The sequence below is a fragment of the Mustelus asterias genome, chromosome 22, assembly GCF_964213995.1.
Source record: "Mustelus asterias chromosome 22, sMusAst1.hap1.1, whole genome shotgun sequence".
NCBI lineage: Eukaryota > Metazoa > Chordata > Chondrichthyes > Carcharhiniformes > Triakidae > Mustelus > Mustelus asterias.
In genome coordinates, this window is record NC_135822.1 from 59,676,591 (window position 1) to 59,700,657 (window position 24,067).

At 41.9% G+C, this 24,067-nt stretch overlaps 1 protein-coding gene across 1 annotated transcript in view; it reads left to right on the forward strand.

Annotated features, from left to right (window-relative positions):
- The first annotated feature begins 827 nt into the window (after positions 1-827).
- Positions 828-24,067, forward strand: part of LOC144510096 (AP-3 complex subunit mu-2) — a 31,605-nt gene continuing 8,365 nt past the window's right edge. Inside the window, exons 1-6 of the mRNA XM_078239365.1 lie at positions 828-1,237; positions 9,330-9,501; positions 10,463-10,600; positions 15,688-15,773; positions 18,293-18,426; positions 22,064-22,271. Coding sequence (XP_078095491.1) covers positions 965-1,237; positions 9,330-9,501; positions 10,463-10,600; positions 15,688-15,773; positions 18,293-18,426; positions 22,064-22,271 — 1,011 coding nt within the window. The 5' untranslated portion in view covers positions 828-964. The remainder of the gene's footprint in view (positions 1,238-9,329; positions 9,502-10,462; positions 10,601-15,687; positions 15,774-18,292; positions 18,427-22,063; positions 22,272-24,067) is intronic.

Below are 24,067 nucleotides of genomic sequence, written 5' to 3' on the forward strand. Positions count from 1 at the left end.
GAAGAATGAAAGTAAAATGAAAGTAGATCTGCTTGATCTAAATTAAATGTTTCAAACTCTGATACGGCTGGACAGACTTGGGGGGTCTAGAACAAGGATGGGGCGAGATCAGTCTCAGGATACAGGGTAGGCCATTTCGGACTGAGATGAGGTCACATTTCACTCAAACAATGGTGAACCTGTGGAATTCTCTACCACAGAAGGTAGTGGAGGCCAAGTTACTGAATATATTTAGGAATTAAATAGATATATTTCTAGAATCTAAAGGTGTAAAAGGGTAGGTGAGAGAGCAGTAGTTTGGCATTGAGATAGAGAATCAGCCATGGTGATATTGAATGGTGAAACTGGCTCGAAGGACCAAATGGCTACTCCTATCCCTATTTTCTGTTATTCTTATTTTAGAACAATCAATAAAGTCTGTCGCCAAAAGAGAAAATGCTGGAAAATCTCAGCACGTCTGTCGCCTTTAGTTCTTTGCCATATCATTGGGAATGCAGATTTATTAACATTGTAAATCTGTTAGATTCATGTTTATGTTACGTATGGGGTGGAAATCTTGGGTTGTGAATGCATATTATCCTATTTCAATGCAAAAGCTTGATTCGATAGAAGGTGTTTTCACTTTAGTATTGGGTAGTGGCTGCCTGCACTTGTATCTGAGGTTTCAAACAGGGTACTCCTGCTTGATGGCCACTCATCTTTTAATGGATACACACAGGTCTCGTCCAATGAGCACCAAGTGAGGGCGGAACAGCCAATCATTGACTGGGGGCGGGATTAGTGAGGGCAATTGGCCAATGAGACGGGCGGGGATCCCGGAAGTGATTGGAGAGCAAGCTGCAGGCGGAAGTGAGTGAGGAGAGTAGAGCAGCTGAGCCAAGTTGTCTTTAGCTGGCTCGGCCTGACCACCCACAGCTATCTGCTGCTCTTTTGTAGGGAGTCTTGGCTGAGTGCTCCTTTAAGCATGATCCACAGTTTGTTCCTCATTAATTCCTCCGGGGACATCTTCCTGGAGAAGCACTGGAAGAGTGTGGTGAGTCGTTCGGTTTGCGACTATTTCTTTGAGGCACAGGAGAAGGCGAGCGAGTCGGAGAATGTGCCCCCGGTCATTCCCACTCCGCACCACTTCTTGATCAGCGTCTACCGTGATCGCATCTTTTTCGTGGCTGTGATCCAGAGTGAGGTGCCGCCGCTGTTTGTCATCGAGTTCCTCCATCGGGTGGTTGACACGTTTCAGGTCAGTGGAGATTAGCATCTTTTTCTGAAAGCTTCTTTTTCTTTCGCAGTACATTGTGGGGAATTTCAATTGATCCCAAAGAGTGAGACGGATTCAACTTAAAATTGCACAAAGACACACAATAATAGAAATGCAGGGCATCAAAATAGGAGTTGGATTCTACATCATCCTAAAATGCTGGAAGACAAGATATCCGTATAGGTGCCTCTGGGCCCTTCTTTAAATATTGATGGCAAGAGCCGAACATGAACACGGTCCATTGATGAGATTTCTGCTTACAATCCAACATTGCCTGTACATCGATTTCATTCGTCAAACTCCAGGGCAACGGCTGACACATAAAGCCTACATTTAGCTTGCGTTACGACGTTAAAAACTTCCATAAAATAACGAGCTTTCTTCTTGGTTTGTGTGAAATGGTTCTTCCTCTTTGGTAAATCTTTTGACCGCACACACAAGCTGCAGTCTCTGATTTGCTGTGGCAGCCAGGCCAGCGAAGGAGAGAAAGTACAACTCATTGCTATGTCTGCATTGTTGATTTTACCTTCAGGATGGGCTGAACATTTTGGTAACTTGTCAGCTGTTGCATAATTTAAGGCAATCAGATTTTTATTTAGCTTGACATGTTCCTGAAGTTTGTGACTGATTCATTTCATGAGCAAATGCTGAAAATGAATTTGCATGTGCTGTGTGCTAAAAAGCATACAGCTGGATATAAATTGTTCCACCGCTGACTTTCCTGTGAATGCGACAGTTGTGTAATGAAAACTGAACATATTTTTCAGCAACTCCACTGTCATTGTCAAGAATCAGCACGTTTCAGGTGGTGCGACTCTTAGTCAGAATTGCAATAAGAAAGACAGGAAACTCTATTTACAAAGCTGACTGGAACAAATTAAAATGGTGTGGAGAGAGAGAGGAGCTGGAGTAAATATTGAGTATAAATTGGCTCACCAAGAGTCTTTGAGCAGACATTTTTTTAAAGTGGAGAGAAGTGAAAGTTCTGCTCAGGTTAAGGTCCTAACTATCCTGACATTGTTGGTTTCCTTCACTGGTGTTCAACTATTTTGGTTTCAATTTTGCAACTGTTCCACTCCACTTCTATTTTTCTGTTGCACTTTCACAAATTGATTGAAATGGTTTTAGCAAATCCTCCAGCACTTTTCATTGGTAACTAGATTTTTCAAGTCTGTTCAGGGATTGTAAAAACCCAAGTTTAAAGTGACTTATTTGTATTCTTGGTGTTCTGCCGTAACTCTTATTTCCCTTATTTATGTTGGCTAGTTCATAGAATCATTGAATCCCTGCAGTGCAGAACGAGGCCATTCAACCCATCAAGCCTGCACCAACCACAATCCTACCCAGGCCCTATCACCGTAACCCCACATATTTACCCTGCTAACCCCCCCCCCCCCCCCCCCCCCCCAACCGACTCTAAGGGGCAATTTAACAAGGCTAGTCAACCTAATCTGCACATCTTTGGAGTGTGGGAGGGAACCGGAGCACCCGGAGGAAACCCACGCAGACACAGTGACAATGTGCTAACTTCACACAATTCTTTGGGGTTCTTCTGGCCTTCAATTTTCAATTCTTACGGTTTCAACCCAATGTTGGTTTGTCTTTTCATTTCAGTTGTTCTCAGATCTGTTTTATATTTCCAACCATTTCTGTTCTTTATTGTCTTTGGTGTGAGGGGAAAAAAATCTGTGACGATGTTAAACTGTAACTATCAAGATATGAAGAATACGGAAACCAGCCTCTTCCACAACATTAGTCACTTCCATAACATGATGCAAATTTATATAACACAAAATGAGACTGAGACTTCATGTTTCCTCCAGTTCTGTGGGGATATGTCTCCATTTGAACAACTACTGTAACTGAAGAACATGAATTTACACTGAATGTCGTGAAAGAAAATCTCAGGATTAAGATAAATTGGAAACAGAAGTTGTCTTATGAAATTCAACCCTGACTGTCCATGATCACAAGTTCCATCCTTCCATCTCATTATTTTTTTGGGAGTCTCCAGATTGGATCATGGGCTTTACTTGCAAAGTGAACCAGCGGGGTGATTTTGAAATTTTGGTTTTGTCTGCCTTAGTGTACTGCGTGTATTGAACTAATGACTACATGCATTATGGCATCAATTGATACAGGACATGGAGACCATCAGTGAACTGTTGATGTAATCTGATTGTGCCCTACCAGTACTGCAGATCCTCCAAAGCTAGGTTGTACGTGGCAAATGAGAACGTTGATCACAGCTGGCAACAGAATTTGACAATGCCACTTGTGTAGTAAGTTCCCAATTTTCCTTATAATGTGAGGAAAGGCAAGAAAATCAGTTGTAGCGTGTTATGTCCTCTATATGTTGATAGAAGAATGAAAGGAGAAGGTAGAAAATGGTCTGTCTTGTTTACTTCAAACAAGTGGCTGGTTGTATTTCATAGTCAATCTCAGAACTGTGGCACAAATAGGAATCTTGAGATCTGTACGTATTGTAGAGAGCGTGACCCAGTTTGTGGCTTGGAGGCAATACTGACTGAGTTGCCTCATCAGGCTAATATAACAGCCATTGTTTTCCTGTGCGGGCTGATTTGTCATGTGTGCAGCAATTGAAGTTTCCAGTTAAAGTAAGAAAGCTAAATTTTTAGATGTTAATTTCTCCAGTTCTGTATTATCACAATTTCATGTTTTTCACTGTGTTGAAAGATTCTTCACACAGCAGTACAGTTTTGTGCAGGATCTCAAACGTTCTGGAGAGTTGGGGAGCACCTGTGATTTGCACAGTAATGTTTGACGCAGATTGGACAGCTTATGGTCAGGATCACTCATTTTCTGAAGCTTCAAGTACTCTGTAGAATTGTTTTTACAGTGGAAGACATGTCGTTTTAATTCGCATTGTCCCAAGTAAGCGAGCAGTGTTTTTAGCTTTAAAACCAAAGCCAAAAACCAACTGCACCAAATCATAGCTTTTACACAAAATGTTAGCTTGTCTCTCGGAAATCTGCTGTTTTTGGCCACATTGCTTGTGTCTTGCCATGTGCACCCAATTGTACTTATAAAGAGATTCTGCTTTTCAGAAACAGCAGCAGTATAGAAATAGAATTTATGTCGACAATACCTTTTGCAGGTTGTTGGCAGAGTTCAAAAACAAGATGATGCATTGAGTGGAATGGAAGAATGTTGAGGCCTGATATGAATATTACCTGCCACTAGTGTCCCAAAGAAGCCAGTTGCCAGGTAAAGTTCGAATTGGAGTTTACCTATTTAGGTGGTTGGTTTGTAGAATCAATTATTTTGAGTTTGGTTTGTTCATTTCTGATTCCAGTGGGTACGAGCAGACCATTTTTCATGTGCAAGTCCACACACCAAGTCCATTTGAGGGTTGAGATAATTGCCTGATTCTGACTCGTCTTTTCAGTGGGGAAGAGAATGTCATCAGGTCGTTGCATATTACTGAAATCTTTTTAGCCCACTTATTGCTGTTCGAGTTGAGAAGTGGCACGGTCATTCAAAAGGTCAAATTTCAGAATTTGTGGAATGAAGAAATTTATGGTGTGGTGAGGTAGAATTATAGCATAGGAGACCAATTCGATGGCCATGTCCCTGCTAGCTGTCAGCAAAGGTAGATGTTCAGATCACCAATCTGTCCAGATCCCTCCATGCTGATGCTGTAGTTAAGAAAGCTCATCAACGCCTTTACTTTCTCAGAAGGTTAAGAAATGCAACAAGTCCACTGTAACTCTCGCCTATTTTTACAGATGCACCATAGAAAGCATCCTTTCTGGATGTATCACAGCTTGGTATGGCTCCTGCTCTGACCAAGATTACAAGAAACTACAAAGGGTTGTGAATGTAGCCCAGTCCATCACGCAAACCAGCCTCCCATTGACTCAGTCTACACTTCCCTCTGTCTCGGAAAAGCAGCCAGCATAATCAAGGACTCCACACATCCCTGACATACTCTCTTCCACCACCTTCCATCGGGGAAAAAGATACAAAAGTCTGAGAACACGTACCAGCCGACTCAAAAACAGCTTCTTCCCTGCTGCCGTCAGACTTTTCAATGGACCTACCATATATTATGCTGATCGTTCTCTTCACCCTATCTGTAACTGCAACACCATATCTGCATCCTATCCTTTCCTTCTCCTTTATGTACTCTTTGAACAGTATGCTTGTTTGCATAGTGCACAAGAAACAATACTTTTCACTGTGTATCCTGATAGATGTGACAATAAATCAAATCAAAAAATAGTTCGTCCTCCTCTCCTGACCTTTTCCCATAGCCCTGAAAATTGATTCTCTTCAGATGCTTATCCAACTTCCTTCTGAAAGCTGTAATTGAATCTGCTTCCATCACACTCTCTCAGGCAGTGCACTTCAGATCCTAACCGCTCATGCTTAGAAAAAAAGTTTACCTCCTCTTGCATTGGTTCTTTGTCAGTCATTAAATCATTGTAGTCTGGCTCTTGACCTTGCCACCAGTGGGAAACTGTGTCTATTTAACTGCTTAGGCTCAACCCACCATGAACACCTCTATCAAACCTTCTCTCAAACTTCACTGAGGAGAATAACCCCAGCTTATCCAGTCTATCAGCATTACTGAATTCCAACATCCCAGGATCTACTCTCATAAATCTTTTCTGCATCCTCTCCAAAGCCCCGAATTGTACACACAACTCCAGTTGAGACCAAACCAGTATTTTACGAATACTCATCATAATTTCCAGGCGTTTGTACTTTGTGTAAAGATTTATATACATATATTGGCAGCTCTCTCTGTTCCTGTACCCCCTTTAGTATTGCACCCTTTCTTTTATATTGGCTGTCCTCCTTCCTACCAAAATATATCTCTTCACAATTCTCTGCATTAAATGTTATCTTCCACCATTGAACCAGTCTGCCTACATCCTTTTCAACTCTATCACTATCTTCCTCATAATTAACGATGCTTCCAAGTTTCGTGTCCTTTGCAATTATTGAAATTGTACCCTGTATATCCAAATCTAGGTCATTAGTTTCGATCAAAGAAAGTAATGGTCCTAGTATCGACCCCAGGTGAACTGCACTTCCCTTGAGTTTGAAAAATACAGCTAGTCTAACTCCCCTATCCGTTCCTCATAGCTCTGCAAATTGTTTCTTCTCCAGTACAGGCTACCTTTCCTTGCACTAAATTAACTGTGGCAGGGAAATAAAACACAACCTACAAAGTGAATATGATCCTTGCTTTTTAAATATTTATGTCAAGAGTTCATTGTGTTCCTGCTATGTAGTATCAGAATCCAGAGTTCAAGTTGCAGGAGACTACTGCAAGAGCGGTTTGTTGAGGAACAGAGAATTGAATTCTCTCTGGAATTACTCTAACTCCAGTTAATTTAGTCTGGAAATAGGGTTTTTTTAGTCATAAGAACCCATCATAAATGGGTTCCGTGACACACCACTGTGCAATAGTTGATTCCCTTTCAGACTGATGATGTTCCGGTTATTTCTGTTTCCTGTAGAGACTCTCAACTGCTTCTTTATAATTGTGGACACAAGATCTTGCAGTTCAGCTGTGTTGATAAAGCACGTGATGAGGCACGTAATCTACCTATTTGATTTATTTTTGTCATTTAGGGTGAAGGGTATCCATGTTGAGGCGACGTAATTTCGTTTTCTTCATCCCTACGATTATTTATACCAAGTATGACAATCGAGCACTCTGAGGTCGCTAACATACAAGAGGAAGAATCAATTCCTTCACCCCAACGTGATGCTTAAAATTCCAAGCTGAATTTTTTTCACATTCCATACCATCCATCAAGTCATGTAGTTTGCCACCTAATGGCAAAGTATCATATAACTGTGGACTTGTATTATTAAGTATTGGATGAGCCCAACTTCTGTCATGTGGTCCCTTGAAACTATCTATCAAAGACGAGACATGTTGACCCTGTCAATTTGGGTGTATTTGAACCCAATTCCCAGAGGTGAAGAGAGATTGTACAAACCCACAGCCTTCAAAGCACCTTGGGATTGAAAATACGGTTCTGGTGCTGTGCCTGCAGAGATGAATTAACCTGCTTACATGTATTTAAAAACAGGAAGCGAGTGCTAAAATAATCAATCTCTTAAATTATGAGAACGGGGGAAAGAAAGGAAGTGGCAGAGGCATTAAACAAGTAATTTGTATCTAATTCATTGTGGAAGACATTAATTTTTTTAATCAATAATAGCAGGTAATCAAGGGGGGAAAGGCAGGGAAGAACTGAAAGCAATCACTATCACTCTCGAAAAAAGCTAATAGGATGAAGCTAACAAGTTCCCTGGACCTGATGGCCTGCATCCTAAGTTCTTAAAACAAGTAGTTGCAGTGAGAATGGCCGGAATTTTACCACCCTGCCCACCACGGAATCAGAGTGGGCGAAGGGTGGACAATGGAAATGACCATTGACCTCGGGCAGGATTTTACTGTTTTGGGACAAGTGAGACCATAAAATTCCATCTTATGGATGCATTTGTTGTGATCTTTCAAAATTCCTTTGATTCTGGAAAAGTCACAGTGGATTGGAAAAACACACATTCAATAGCCATATTCCGGAAATGAGAGAGACTGAATACTGGAAACTATAGCCAAGAAGACATCTATCTTTGCGAAAATGTTGAAAACCATTATTCGGGAAGTTGTATATATCAGAACGTTATATAGAACGTTTAGAAAATCATGATTTTGTGAAAGAAAAATAGTGTTTGACAAATTTATTTTGAGTTATTTGAGGATGTAAAAAGCAGGGTGGTTATGAGGAAATCAGTGTGTATTTGGATTTCAAAAAGGCATTTGGCAAGGTGCCACAAGTTGCATAAGAGCCCATGGTGTTGGGGTAATATATTAGCATCGTCATTTTCAGATTAGCAAATAGTAACGAATCGGGTGCCATGGGGATTATTGTTGGGGCCTCAACTATTTCCAATCTATATGAATGACTTGGATGAAAGTACAGAGTGTATTGTAGCCATATTTGTTGCCACCAAAAGATGGGCAAGAAAGCAAATTGTGAGGAGGATAGGAAGATGCTACAAAGGGATATAGATTGATTTAAGTGAGTAGGCAAAAATTTAAGATGGAGTACAGTATAGGGAAATGTGAGGTTGTCCATTTTGGTAGGAAGCAAATATTATTTAAATTGAGAGAGACTGCAAAATGCGGCAGTGCAGAAGGATCTGGATTTCCTTGTATGAATCAGAAGTTCGCATGCAGTACAGGAAGTAATACGGAAGGCAAATGGAATGTTGCAATGGGTAGAAAAGTAAACCTTGTTACAATTGTACAGGGTGTTGGTGAGACCACACCTAGGGTACTGCACTACTAATAGTTTAGTTCTCCTTTATTTAAGGAGGGATATCTTTGCAGTAAGGAGGTATTGTGTCATAATGGATAGTGTCCCTGTCTCTGAGCCAGAAGCTCTAGGTTTGAATTCTACTCCAAGGCTTGATGGTCAAGGAAGGTGGGTTCGTAACGTGATCAAACAGGTTGAGTATCAACTTATAAATCCTTCCAAGACATGAGGTAAGAGTCAACGAGATTCCTGGTTAACAATGTGACAAAGTAAGTTGGAGCCTCTACCGTCACTATCTATAGCTCCAGACTACATCATGAAAGATTCACTGGGTTGATTCCTGGGATGGAGGGCTTTCCTTATGAAAAAATATTGAGCAGATTGGGTCCATACTCATTGGAGTTTAAAAGAATGAGTGGTTATTATTTTGTAACATAAGAGGCTTGTCAGGGTAGATGCTGAGACGATGTCTTCTCTTGTGGGGGAATCTAGAACTGGAGGGTACAGTTTCTGATTGTCAGAGGAGGAATTTCTTCTCTGAGGGTCCTTTTTAATCTTTGGGAATTTTTTGTCCCGGAGAGCATTGGAGGCTGGGTCAGTGAAGATATTCAAAGCTGATTTAGACAGATTTTTGATCCAGAAAACAGAGGATTATGGAGACAGACAGGATGTTTTAATTTGCAATAATCTAATGCAAAATTCTAGTAAAATTCATAGATCTTTAATATTGCCAATGAATGATGTTGTTTGCTCTTCTTTCTCTCCAGGACTATTTTGGAACCTGTTCAGAGGTGGCAATCAAAGACAATGTTGTGGTTGTGTATGAGGTGCTGGAAGAGATGTTGGACAATGGCTTCCCATTGGCAACTGAGTCTAATATTTTAAAGGAATTGATCAGACCTCCCACCATTCTCCGTACTGTTGTGAACACGATCACCGGTATGTATTGTGGCATATGGCAGGAACAATTGCAAGAGTAACACAGGAATTTGTCATGTTTTGTGATACCTTCTTTATATTCTACAGACAGGCTAGAAATCAGCACCCAATTTCTGCACCTGTAAAGTTGACAGCATCTGTAGAGGATGAGCAGACTTGGCAAATTTTCAGCCTTGCCTCCCACTTCTCCCAAATGTTAGTCCGTGACAGCCAGGCATCAAGATGTAACTTGGATATTAAAGAGATGTATTATCAAGATGTATTTATGCTATATTGCCTCAATATTAGTGCTGTGGGAAGCTCTCCCTTTTAATGTACAAGAACAGTAAAATAAGCGCACATTTGCCTTATTTTTGACCTCATGCACCTCAATTTTGTCAGTTTATATGATCACTCCAGTCTGCCAATAGATTTAAAACACCGGCTGTCTCTAATGATGCAATCTTTGATCTTTTACATTGGCGACTGTGTTGCCTCTGACTGTTTCATGATATCCCATAAAGTAGATGCTTTAAGTGGCACTGCCTATATTGCAGTTCTGCTGTTGTTTTGTTGTGCCTTGTTAGCTATTTTTTAATTGTTTGCAAGTGAAAATTTCTGGCATTCATAGGAAGGTGTAAGTTTGGAAGGGTTTACTGAGGTGAGGTATTTCCAAGGACTCGCAAGAAACATTTTCACAGCTGACGGCATTTGATCACATGAAAACATGACGAAGTACATTGAATTCCAGTTTTTGCCAAACCCTTTATGAATGTCTGTGCATTTTTTTCTTTTGCTGAGACACCTTGAATCACAAAATGCAATCCAAACATGCTTAAATAAAATTGAAAAGCTACTGCTCAAACTAAATAAATGATTGACTGTTGAATATCTTGTATTGATAAATTTCCCTGAGATACAGGATGAGCGATCTGTCTTTTTAACTTACTGCTTGCATTCCTCATGATGATTTTATTTGTAGGTAGTACCAATGTCGGGGACCACCTTCCCACAGGACAGCTTTCTGTGGTGCCCTGGCGTCGTACAGGAGTGAGGTACGCTAACAATGAAGCCTACTTTGATGTGGTGGAAGAGATTGATGCCATCATTGACAAATCAGGTACAGATGATATTGCAACGTTCTTTGTCACTGATGCAAAGCCATCACATTTTGTCTGAGAATCTTGTGTACTTGGCATAACTTTATCTAATTTTATGACCAATGTTTTATATTCTGGGATATTTGCAAGCTTGGCATGAACATCAAATCTGCTCCATCCAGATGTAGGGGAAAACAGACTGACTTCCTGTTTTTACTCCGAGCCATTTTCCACACCACCTTTGTTTAACTTCACTTTTTCTACCTCAGAGCATGGATGGTGATGTGCCCCAAAGTAGGTGGTAACTGAGCTGAAATTCAATCTTAATGTTCATGTAATGTCAAAAAACAAAGAAAATTACAGCACAGGAACAGGCCCTTCGACCCTCCAAACCTGCACCGACCATGCTGCCTGACTTAACTAAAACCCCTTACCTTTCCGGGGACCATATCCCTCTATTCCCATCCTATTCATGTATTTGTCAAGACGCCCCTTAAAAGTCATTACTATCTGCTTCCACTACCTCCCCCGGCGACGGGTTCCAGGCATCCACCACCCTCTGTAAAAAAAATCTGCCTCGTACATCTCCTTTAAACCTTGCGCCTCGCACCTTAAACCTGTGCCCCCTAGTAATTGACTCTTCCACCCTGGGAAAAAGCTTCTGACTATCCACTCTGTCCATGCCTCTCATAATCTTGTAGACTTCTATCAGGTCGTCCCTCAACCTCCGTCATTCCAGTGAGAACAAACCAAGTTTCTCCAACCTCGCCTCATAGCTAATACCCTCCATACCAGGCAACATCCTGGTAAATCTTTTTCTGTACCCTCTCCAAAGCCTCCACATCCATCTGGTAGTGTGGCGATCAGAATTGAACACTATATTCCAAATTCTATAAAGCTGCAACATGACTTGCCAATTTTTAAACTCAGTGCCCTGGCCAATGAAGGCAAGCATGCCGTATGCCTTCTTGACTACCTTCTCCACCTGCATTGCCACTTTCAGCGACCTATGTCCCTGTATGCCCAGATCCCTTTGCCTATCAATACTCTTAAGGGTTCTGCCATTTACTGTATATTTCCTATCTGTATTAGACCTTCCAAAATGCATTACCTCACATTTGTCCAGATTAACCTCCAACTGCCATCTCTCCACCCAAGTCTCCAACCGATCTATATCCTCTGATGATCCTCATCGCTATCCACAAATCCACCAACCTTTGTGTCGTCCGCAAACTTAGTTATCAAACCAGTTACATTTTATTTTTATATATATATATCTCACACACACACACCACTGATCCCTGAAGAATGCCACTTGTCACAGCCCTCCATTCAGAAACGCACCCTTCCACGGCTACCTTCTGTCTTCTTTGACTGAGTAAGAAGTTTAACAACACCAGGTTAAAGTCCAACAGGTTTATTTGGTAGCAAAAGCCACAAGCTTTCGGAGCCTTAAGCCCCTTCTTCAGGTGAGCCAGTTTTGTATCCACCTTGCCAGCTCACCTCTGATCCCATGCGACTTCACCATCTGCACCAGTCTGCCATGAGGGACTTTGTCAAAGGCCTTACTGAAGTCCATGTAGACAACATCCACTGCCCTACCCTCATCAATCATCTTTGTCACTTGCTCGAAAAACTCGATCAAGTTAGTGAGACATGACCTTCCCTTCACAAAACCATGTTGTTGCCTCTCACAAATACATCCACTTATTTCCAAGTGGGAATAAATCCTGTCTTGAAGAATCCTCTCCAATAATTTCCCTACCACTGAAGTAAGGCTCACCGGCCTGTAATTACCTCGATTATTCTTGCTACCCTTCTTAAACAAAGGAACAACATTGGCTATTCTCCAATCCTCTGGGACCTCCCCTGTAGCCAGTGAGGATACAAAGATTTCTCTCAAGGCCCCAGCAATTTCCTCCCTTGCCTCTCAGTATTCTGGGGTATATCCCATCAGGCCCTGGGGACTTGTCTACCTTAATGTTTCTCAAGAACCCCGATACCACCTCCTTTTTGATCTCAATAGACTCAAACTATCCACACATCCTTTCCCAGACTCGTCCTTCCCTTTGGTGAATACTGATGCAAAGTACTCATTTAATACCTCGCCCGTTTCCTCTGGCTCCATGCATAGATTCCCTCCCTTGTCCTTGAGTGGGCCAACCCTCTCCCTGGCTACCCTCTTGCTCTTTATATATGTATAAAAAGCCTTGGGATTTTCCTTAATCCTGCTGGCCAATGCTTTTTCGTGACCCCTTTTAGCCCTCCTTACTCCTTGCTTAAGTTTCTTTCTATTTTTCTTATATTCCACACTTGCAGCCTCCTAGCTTTGATAAATGCTTCCTTTTTCTCTTTGACTAGGCTCACAATATCTCTTGTTATCCAAGGTTCCCAAAACTTGCCATACTTATCCTTCATCCTCACAGGAATGTGCCAGTCCTGAATCCCTATCAACTTACACTTGAAAGTCTCCCGCATGCCAGATGTTGATTTGCCCTCGAACATCTGCCCCCAATCTACATTCTTCAGTTCCTGCCTAATATTGTAATTAGACTTCCCCCAATTTAGCACCTTAACTTGAGGACTACACTTATCTTTATCCATCAGTACCTTAAATCTTATTAAATTGTGGTCACTGTTCCCGAACTGCTGCCCTGCTGAAACATCGACCACCTGGCCGGGCTCATTCCCAAATCCCAATACCAGATGCAGTATGGCCCCTTCCCTATCTTGAACTATCTACATATTGTTTCAAGAAGCCCTCCTGGGTGCTCCTTACAAACTCGGCCCCATCCACGGAGTGAGTCCCAGTCAATATCGGGGAAATTAAAATCTCCCACCACAACAACCCTGTTACTTTTACACCTTGCCAAAATCTGCCTCATATCTGTGCCTCTATCTCCCGCTGGCAGTTGGGTAGCCTATAGTAAACCCCCAACATTGTGACTACACCCTTCCTATTCCTGAGCTCTACCCATATTGCCTCGCTCTATGAGCCCTCTGAGGTGTCCTCCCGGAGTACAGCTGTGATATTCTCTTTAACCAGTAGTGCAACTCCCCCCACGCCTTTTACATCCCCCTCTATCCTGGAATGTATCCTGGAATGTTAAGCTGCCAATCCTGTCCTTCCCTTAACCAAGTCTCTGTAATGGCAACATATCATAGTTCCTCGTACTAATCCAAGCTCTAAGTTAATCTGCCTTACCTGTTACACTTCTCGCATTGAAACAAATGCACTTCACTCCACCAGACCCTCTTTCATTAGCAACCCCGCCTTGCCTGCTGTTTCTTTGAGTCTTACTGGCCCTAATCTCTGGTTCCCCTTCAGCTAATTCACCTTTGCTTTGGATTCCACCCTCCTGCCAAACTAGTTTAAATCCTCCCGTGTGACACTAGCAAACCTCCCGGCCAGAATATTTATGTCCTTCCAGTTTAGATGCAACCCGTCCTTGTACAGGTCCCACCTGCCCTGTAAGAGACCCCAATGGTCCAGATATCTGAAATCCTCCCTCCTACTCCAGCTGTTTAGCCGCGTGTTGATCTGCACTATCTTCCTATTCCTCGCCTCACTGGCACGTGGCATAGGGAGTAATCCTGAGCTTACAACCCTAGAGGTCCTGCTTTTTAACTTTCTACCTAACTCCCTAAACTGCTGCTGCAGGACCTCATCACTCTTCCTACCTATGTCGTTAGTACCAATATGTACCACAACCTCTGGCTGTTCACCCTCTCCCTTCAGAATGCTTTCTGTCCATTCAGAGACATCCTGGACCCTGGCACCAAGGAGGCAACATACCATCCTGGAGTCTCTTTCACATCCACAGAAGTACCTATCTGCACCCCTAACTATAGAGTCCCCTATAACTATTGCTCCAGTCCTCTTTGTCCCTCCCTGCTTAACAACAGAGCCAGCCGTGGTGCCACTGCTTTGGCTGCTGCTGTCATGTCCTCGAATCTCTCGAGCTTCGGTTCACGCTGATTAATTTACAGCCCTGTTTCTTATTGCAAGCTGGCTATCATTCCATGTAACTGTACTTCAAGATGGCGGCTCAATTTCTGGCACCGATTCTGTTTTTGTATTCCTTGTGTTGACTATTTATCTATTACTTCTTTCCCCATGTTAGTTGGTTAACATAAGCCACTTGAACTGGATGCTAATGTTGACTACACTGAACCAGGTATGAGAGCCAGAATTCTCCAACCTTACCCGCAGCTGAGTTTCTTCAGCCCGATTGCTGACAAACGGAGATTTGGCTGGGCACCAAAATCTCTGTTCTCACTAGCAGCGGGGCATACGAGACTGGAAAATTCAGCCAAGTTGTTTGAATGCAGTCTCACATCTTTCTGATGGAGTCACCAAGGCCAGTTATTACAGAGTGTCATGGCTGAATTAAGTCAAGACTTTGGACCTCTGATCCAGTCAACTGAACTCCCAAGTTATGTTTGATCATTAGAGGATATATTGCTTCTGGTATTACAAATAATGGATAATATGGATAATTGTTTCCCCCTAGAACTCTTGCTACAATCATAGAATCAGAATGGTAGAGCGCTCGCTCTTTAAAAGAAATGAAGAACTATCCAACTCTCCAATTCGGAACGGTCTGTTCTTGCCCATAACCCTGAAAATATTAAATCTGCTTTGCGTCACCTTTCAGGAAGTACATTCTGAGAATTAGTACCAACCATTGTATAGCACTTCTCAGTGCTATTACGTGACCATCTGCAGTGAGCTTTGTTATAGCATTCAAGGTACCAGTTCTTGCATTATTAAGTCTTTTTTTTAAAATTCCCTTTTGGTAAAACCCTGATGCACTTGCTGTCCTTGCCACCTCCTCAGAATTGCATGGCAAACAGGGAAAACTGTTTATATAGGGGATTGTGTGGCACTGTGGTCATGCACCAGAATGGCAGGAGTGGTTTATGGAAAATCATAAGTTTTTTTTTGTTCAAATAGATAACTCAATCTGATGGTTCTAGCTTCCTTTGGGTTTATATGAATTAATTTCATTGACAGGCAAATGGATAATGTTAATGCACGCTATTCTTATTGATCTGCTGTAATTTGGAATGGTTTGTGTTGATGCTTATGCCACTCCTTCTGCAGGTTCAACAGTATTTGCTGAAATACAGGGTGTTATTGATGCCTGTGTGAAGCTGACTGGAATGCCAGATCTCACCCTGTCATTCATGGTAAGATTTCTTGCAAATGGTTCACATATGACCGAGGAAATGTTTATGATTATATCCAGCCTTTCCTTATTAGCCTGTGAATTGAACTGAATTGGATGAAAGCTAGCATCAATGATGATGGAGACCTCAAGAGACCTCTTGGCACTTCTGACTGAAGATGGTTGCGAAAATTGCTTTGGCCTTGTTGCGTCATATGTTGAGCTTTGTCATTGTTTAGGATGGGATGTTCATTGGGCCTCCTTTGCCCATTAGTTGGTTAATTGCCCACCAATATTCTTGACTGAATTTGGCAGAGCTTTGATCTAGTTCATTAGTTGTAGGATCACCTAGCTCTGTATATAGCATGCAGGCAGTATAGTGTTGTTGCTTCATCAGGTTGGTACCTCATTTTCGGGTACACGTGCTGTTCCTTGAATACTCATCTACACTCGTCGTTAAACCAGGGTTGGCTCCCATCTGGCTTGATGACAATGATAGAATGAGGGATATGCCATTGGTGGAATACAGTGCTCCTGAAGCCAACGGTCCCCAACCCCTCACAGATGCACAGTTTTTGAGTTGCTAGATCTGTTCCAAAATTATCCCATTTAGCATGGTGGTAGTGCCACTTAACACAATGAAGCATGTCCTCAGTGTGAAGACAATATTTTGTGTGGTGTTACTCCTACTGTGGACAAATGCACCTACGACAGGCAGATGAGTAAAGATGAGGTCAAATAGGAATTACCCTCATTTTGATTCTCCCTCCATCTGTACAAGCCTATTTTGGCAGTTGTATTCTTTAGGACTCAGCCAGCCCATTCATTAGTGGTGCTACTGAGTCATTCTTGGTGATGGACATTAAAGCTCTTTAACCAGTGTACATTCTGTGCCCTTGGTGTTCTTCCGAGTGGTGTTCAACTCGGAGGAGTGCTGATTCATCAGCTGAGGGAGGGCAGTAAATGCTAATCAACTGGAGGTTGCCTCTCCCACTTTTGACTTGATGCCATGAGACTCGTTGGCCACCAATTAACAGTCATAATTCCGCTTGTCTGGAGTTCACTATTGAAATTGAGTCATTAGGTTGGATGATGGGGTGGGATAGTTGAATGCAAGTGGAAAAGGCTCAAGATTTGTGCAGTCCTGCTGAAATACTTAGCAGCATCTGGAAATGAAGTGTCATTAGTATAATCCTGGGCTTTCAGCTAAGGCCTGGTCTGTAAACTAAGAAAGAGGAGAGGAGAATTAAACTCTTGGTGAGTTCAGGGTGGGGCCGTGGATGTCGTCTATATGGACTTTAGTAAAGTGTTTGACACAGTCCCTCATGGTAGGTTGGTGCAAAAGGTTGGATCTCATGGGACAAAGGGGGAGGTGGCTGGATGGGTGGAGAACTGGCTTGGTCACAGAAGACAGAGGGTGGTAGTGGAAGGGTCTTTTTCCGGCTGGATGCCTGTGACTAGTGGTGTTCCGCAGAACTCTGTATTGGGACCTCTGCTGTTTGTGATTTATATAAACGATCTGGAAGAAGGTGTAACTGGGGTGATCAGAAAGTTTGCGGACGACACGAAAATGGCTGGACTCGCAGATAGTGAGGAACATTGTCAGAGGCTACAGAAGGATATAGATAGGCTGGAAATTTGGGCAAAGAAATGCCAGATGGAGTTCAATCCAGATAAATGCGAGGTGATGCATTTTGGTAGAACTAACGTAGGGGGGAGCTATACGATAAATGGCAGAACCATAAAGGGTGCAGATACGCAGAGGGAACTGGGTGTGCAAGTCCACAGATCCTTGAAGGTGACGTCACAGGTGGAGAAGGTAGTGAAGAAGGCATATGGCATGCTTGCCTTTATAGGACGGGGCATAGAGTATAAAAGTTGGGGTCTGATGTTGCAGTTGTATAGAACGTTGGTTCGGCCGCATTTGGAATACTGCGCCCAGTTCTGGTTGCCACACAACCAGAAGGGCTTTAGAGAGAGAGTGCAGAGGAGGTTTACCAGGATGTTGCCTGGTATGGAAGGGCTTAGTTATGAGGAGAGATTGGGTAAACTGGGGTTGTTCTCACTAGAAAGACGGAGGATGAGAGGTGACCTAATAGAAGTGTATAAAATTATGAAAGGCATAGATAGGGTGAATGGTGGGAAGCTTTTTCCCAGATCGGTGGTGATGTTCACGAGGGGTCATAGGTTCAAGGTGAGGGGGGGGGGAGGTTTAACACGGATATCAGAAGGACGTATTTTACACAGAGGGTGGTGGGGGCCTGGAATGCGCTGCCGGGCAAGGTGGTGGAGGCAGACACACTGGGAACATTTAAGACTTATCTAGATAGCCACATGAACGGAGTGGGAATGGAGGGATACAAAAGGATGCTCTAGTTTGGACCAGGGAGCGGCCTGGGCTTGGAGGGCTGAAGGGCCTGTTCCTGTGCTGTATTGTTCTTTGTTCTTTGATTCTAACAGTGAGTGCTGATCTCTATTGTGAGGAATGATGTTCATAATAGGAAATTCTCATTGATGTTTTCTCTCTTGCAACAACTACAGAATCCTCGACTCTTGGATGATGTCAGTTTCCATCCTTGTGTACGTTTCAAACGTTGGGAGTCGGAACGAATTCTTTCTTTCATACCACCTGATGGCAATTTTCGTCTCTTGTCCTATCACGTCAGTTCCCAGAAGTAAGTAACACTTTGCTGGACTGAAGGATGGAGGAATCAAAAATATTTTATTCCCATCCTCTCTCCACCACTATATTGGCTGTGGATGGTCAGAATGAGTTCTGAAATTCACCTGTGGTTTGAATGGATACCCAGAGCTATATCCAGTAATATCAGAGAGGCTCTTCTGGAACTAATATTAGTTCCCTCATTTAATTTGTCATTAGGAGATGTAGAGGGCAATGGATTTATAGTATTGTGATAAATACAATTTTCATCCTGTTACTTAAATATCTTTTGATGACACCTTGCATGTTGTTTAGAAGTTGGAAATAATATTAAAAATGTAATTGATAATATATAATGGGGATAGAGAATAAGCCACTTCATTGTTTCTTCACCAAGTTTTATTGAGCATTTTAATCATACAAGTCTTAAGAAATGGGAGGAATAGGCCGTTTGGCCCTTCGAACCTGCTCCACCATTCAATGAGATCGTGCATGGCTGATATGATTGGAGCATTAACTTCACTTTCCAGCCTGTCCCCCAAAAACCTAGTTTCCCTGCTGGTCAAAAATCTGCCTTCCTCTGCCTATGATCAAGCCTTTACTGTTTTCTGGGGAAGAGAATTTCAAAGTCTAACCATGTTCTGAGATCCTCCTGATCTCTGGCTGGAATTCTCCGATCTCGCCTGCAGCTGAGATTCTCCAGGCCCTTTGCTGTGAATGGAGATTTGGTTAAACATCAAAGCCTCCATTCTCACTGGCGGGGGAGTGCAAGACCGGAGAATTCCACCCCTGTCTTAAAACGGGAGATGCCTTATTTTTAAAACGTGCTCCCTAGTTTGAGACTGCCCCACAAGGGGACACATCTCCTGGTATCCACCCTGTGAAATCCCTCAGAATCTCTCATGTTTCAGTAAGATCATCTTCCATTCACCTTCTCTGAACAACTTCCAATATCCCTTCTCGAGTGAGGAGGCCAAAGCTGTTCTAAGACCCTGTTCAGTATAGCAACACTTCCCGACTTTTATACTGTATTTCCCCTTGTGATAAATGCCACCATTCCATTTGCCTTCCCAACCACTTGCTGTGCCTTCATGCTGGCTTTTTGTGATTGATGTACCAGGAAACCCTGATCCAAGTTCTGCAATCTCCATTTCAATAATATTCAGCTTTCATATTCTTCCTGCCAAAGTGGGCAAGCTCACACTTACCCACATAATACCCCCATGTGCTAACATTTTGCCCAATCACTTAGCCTGTCTATATTCTTTGCAGACTTTTTGTGTCCTTTTCACATCTTGCTTTCTGACCTACCTTTGAGGCATCAGCAAATTTACTCACCATACAGTATCTCCCTTCATTGAAGTAATGAATACAGATTGTAAATAGATGAAGACTGAGAACTGATCCCTGATCTTTTAGAGGGGAAAATAATCCTAGCTAAAATTTCAGAAGATTTTAAGGCATTTCCCCATGGATACGACATGTATAATGTACTGAAGAAAGTTTTATGAAGATTAATTTGTCCCCTGCATATCAAAACCTTCTTTGGTGAGCTGGTTTCTTGGTTAATGAGATTCACTTGCATTTATCATCTGATCCCAACATAAATTATCTTTTTTGATATCCACAGATCTGCAAATAAAATATCATCTTTCAATGTGTCACTAATTTAAATAGCCTGATCTCAAAAGATATTGTATCCTGGTTCACTGCAGATCAGAAAAATTACTAAAGGCTAAGTACTGCGGATGCTGGAATCTGAAACAGAAAATGCTGGAGAAGCCCGGCAGGTCTGACAGCACCTGTGGCGAGAGCTCAAATGAAGCTCTGACGAAGGATCATCCAGGCTCGAAGCGCTGACTCTGTTCTGTCCCCACAGATGCTGTCAGACCTGGGTTTCTCCAGCATTTTCAGAAAAATTGCTGACGGCTGGATTTGTGCAGCAACTGAAAACCGCTTCCATTTCAATCAAAATTGCTTCAAAAACACAACGTTGTAAATCTGAAGTCACAAATAAATGACAGTAATTTTTCCCTATTTGACACAGATTGACTCTGACTTCCATTACAATAACAAGGAACGATAAGAATCAAGCACCAGGTTACTCTCTTTTTGGCCAGTCTTTCTGGGTTATGAGTTAATATATACAAATCATATAGGACTGAGGGTGCATTTGAAAAAGTGAGTAGATCTTGCGTAAATCTCCTTCAGTGAATCATTCTTGCATGCAGCCCACTTAGGAAACAGACCAGCACTTTGATCTCCTTCAAATGTTAGAAATATCTTAATTGCATCACTATTGGGAGAGACAGCTGATACTCCAGTGACCATGTTTCAACTTGATGTAATCTTGCAATGGAACAATAGCTCTCTCTTCTGCTTTATACTGCCAGTTTAGATGGTTGAGGAGGCATGCTGCTGAAGAGAGCTGGCAACATTTAGCATTTTATTACTGGATATGTTAACTGAAGTATTGTTTGTCTCAGCTATTCATCTTCTTTATATCATTATGTTACTTGGAAGTAAATTAGGATTTATTATTTTTAGGAGTAATTATCAGCGTATGCTGGATATCCCATATGATCTCTATTGTGCAATGCAATGGGAAAATGACAATTATTAGTGTTCTGGCACATTATTCCCTCATGCCACTCAACCTTCAATTAATTCAAGACTGTATCCTTATAAAAACAGTTCCATTCCTGTAAACACCCAAGTGTTGGATTGAAACCTGAATTGTAGCGCTGCAAACACAGGTGAAAAATGTTGGTCATCTCAATGTTCTCATGTTAAAGTACTGTAAAAGTGAAACATAATATTGTCACCTACCCAGAAGTTGAGTGGTGAATATTCCAAAATTTTTCATCGAGACATCTTTTGATGCAGGATGTGCCTTTTGTAGAGAATTGCATTATTGCATCACGGTCGGTGCAGGCTTGGAGGGCCGAAGGGCCTGTTCCTGTGCTACAATTTTCTTTGCTCTTTGTTCTTGTGTGTCTTTGGATCTGTGAATGCTATGTTTCGTCTTTTTGCCAGTGTTGAGCCATTCCTGTGAAGTGAATTTTTCAAAAAAATGAAATCCGTTTGCTCAGTTTTTTTTTAAAGCAACAAGATACAAAAGCAAAATATCATGGATGCTGGAAATCTAAAATAAAAATTGCTGGAAATCTTGGAGATGGAGAGTTTGATGTTTTCAGAGCAGTCCTAGTGAAATTGTCCTGAATTGGGAAATCTGTTGCTCTCCCCACAGATGATGTCTGACCTATATGCAGCAGTTTCTGTTTTGATTTTAGTAACATCTGATATTGGGTAAACCCAGAAATGGGATTGGTTGTGATGCTGCCTTTGGTCAAATGTTCTGCTGGCTATAGATGCATGGCAACCAAATTTGGCCATGTCCATCCCTAACATGAGGCTTTAAGCTCTTGGCCTTGCACTAAAGTAATGGCTACCAGGAAAAGCATCTTTCAGCATTCTCCCTGCCGGTGCCTTCAAGAAAGGGTGAGTGGGGTAAATTTGCGATACAAAACTTATAGAAACCAAATATATTCTTAGGTTCTCCCCTCTCTCATTATATCTAAATAATCTGAATATGTAGAAACAGCTTGTGTGTATTCTTTAACTTAACAGCTTTGTCTATTATCTCCCAGTTTAGTTGCCATTCCTGTCTATGTGAAACACAACATCACCTTCCGGGATGGCAGTTCCACGGGGCGGTTTGAAATCACCGTTGGCCCAAAACAAACGATGGGGAAAATGGTGGAAGGCACAGTCGTGACCAGCCAGCTGCCAAAGGTGGTTCTGAACATGAATCTCGCCTCCACACAAGGAAACTATACCTTTGACCCAGTCACCAAGGTAACAGCATGAGAGTTGGGACTGCCGTGAGTTGACTGCTGATAGTGTGCTGATGAACATCAAGAATAAACTCCACAGAGTAAAAATAGCTTGCATACACAGAGCTTCATAACTTAATCTCAACTTAAACATAATTGCTGGAGAAACATTCACTGAATCCTTTTTTTTTTCTCCATCTCCTCTTGATATATTTCTTCAAGTATTTATCCAATTAACAGTTCTTCTGTAATTAATATAGTAATCACATCCAGTAATGCATTCTAAATTCTTATGACTCTTTGTATTAAAAACAAGACGTTCAAATCTTGTTCTTCAGCACTACGCCTTAATTTTTGCTCCTTTATTACTGATTCCCTAATTCTGACAATTATCTTTTCCCCCCTCAAATTTTCAAAGCCTTTCAAAACTTGGAACATTTCTATTAGAGGCCACTTATGCCTCTTATCCCCAGTCTTGCTCCACTCAAGCAAATACAGTTTAGCTTGTCAAGTTTCTTATCATTAACTGGATTAGCTCAATCCTGTATTACCCTAATAAAGCTACACTATCTTTTGTCTCTCCAATAGTGTCTTCAACTATACACATTGCTCCATAGTTTAACCAGCCTTGTGTAGTTTAGCCAAATGCCTGTTTCCCACCACCAAACACCCTTTTTATTATGCACCAAAGAGAAGGGTTGTGCCTGCTGCTTACAACCAGGCACTCTACACCTCGAGACATACAATGCCGGTTTGGGTTTAGCAGTAGGTTTAAAAACCCCCACTGACCTCTTCTTATTGGGCAAGACTCCACTCAGTTAATAAGGAAGCTCATACTCCACAAAGCCCACGGGGAGATCTGTGGCCTTCGTGGCCATCGTAAGGTACAGAATTCAGAGTTTTGTAATAGATTCACTTTGAAGGTCATCACACTCAAAATGAAATGGTGAGGACAGCTGTGATTGTAATTTTTGGGGTAGTTCATTATGTATTGAGGGGTAATATTGTATGACAATTACAAGGTACTGGACACCTGTGATGTGGTAACAGTTAGTAAAATAAAGGAGATTGATCATGAGCAATGCCATGTAGCAAGTTATCCATGGGAAGGAGCAAGTTAAAGCATTTATTATGTTAGGGACCAGATCAGAAATTCCAAAGTATATTATGAAGTTAACCTAGACCCTGACTGTGTTTTTTATTTTGACATTAGTCCGAGTATAAAGTGTTTCGCTCCAGGCATGATTCCATTGACCCACCAACAAACTTTATTTAATAATACAATTAAAATATAACAAAGAATTAACATCACTTTTACCAATTGAAATACTTAAACGTGACAAGGTATAATTCTTAACTGCTAGCTATCTCTATAGTTCCAATTTAAGCAATGCACTCCATTCAGACAGGCGATGGGTCCCTTTTCAGAATCAGTTAGCACAAAACATATAGGCTTCAGTGGGTGCTTGGCTGCCATCCTTTTAACACCTCTGGACACAGACAGTCTTCTGACTCCAGAGAAAAATCTATCTTCAAACAGCAGAACTTCAGAGAAAGAGACCTACTATCTGGCAGGTCCCAGTCTTCAATCTCCAGAGAGAAAGGCACAGAGAGCTACTTCTCAAGATCCCAAGCAGCAACTGAGCTTGTGTCTCTTTGTGGAGCCTAGCCCCTCCCAGTTACATGAACTTTCCTGCCAATCAACCTAATCAATCCCCACCCTGAAAAGCCCCAAGGGAAAATGCTAAAGTACCAGCATTGCATTAGTCCAGATTAAAACAAGCATTCCGGCAATTAGAATCAATTATGCTTCTGCAG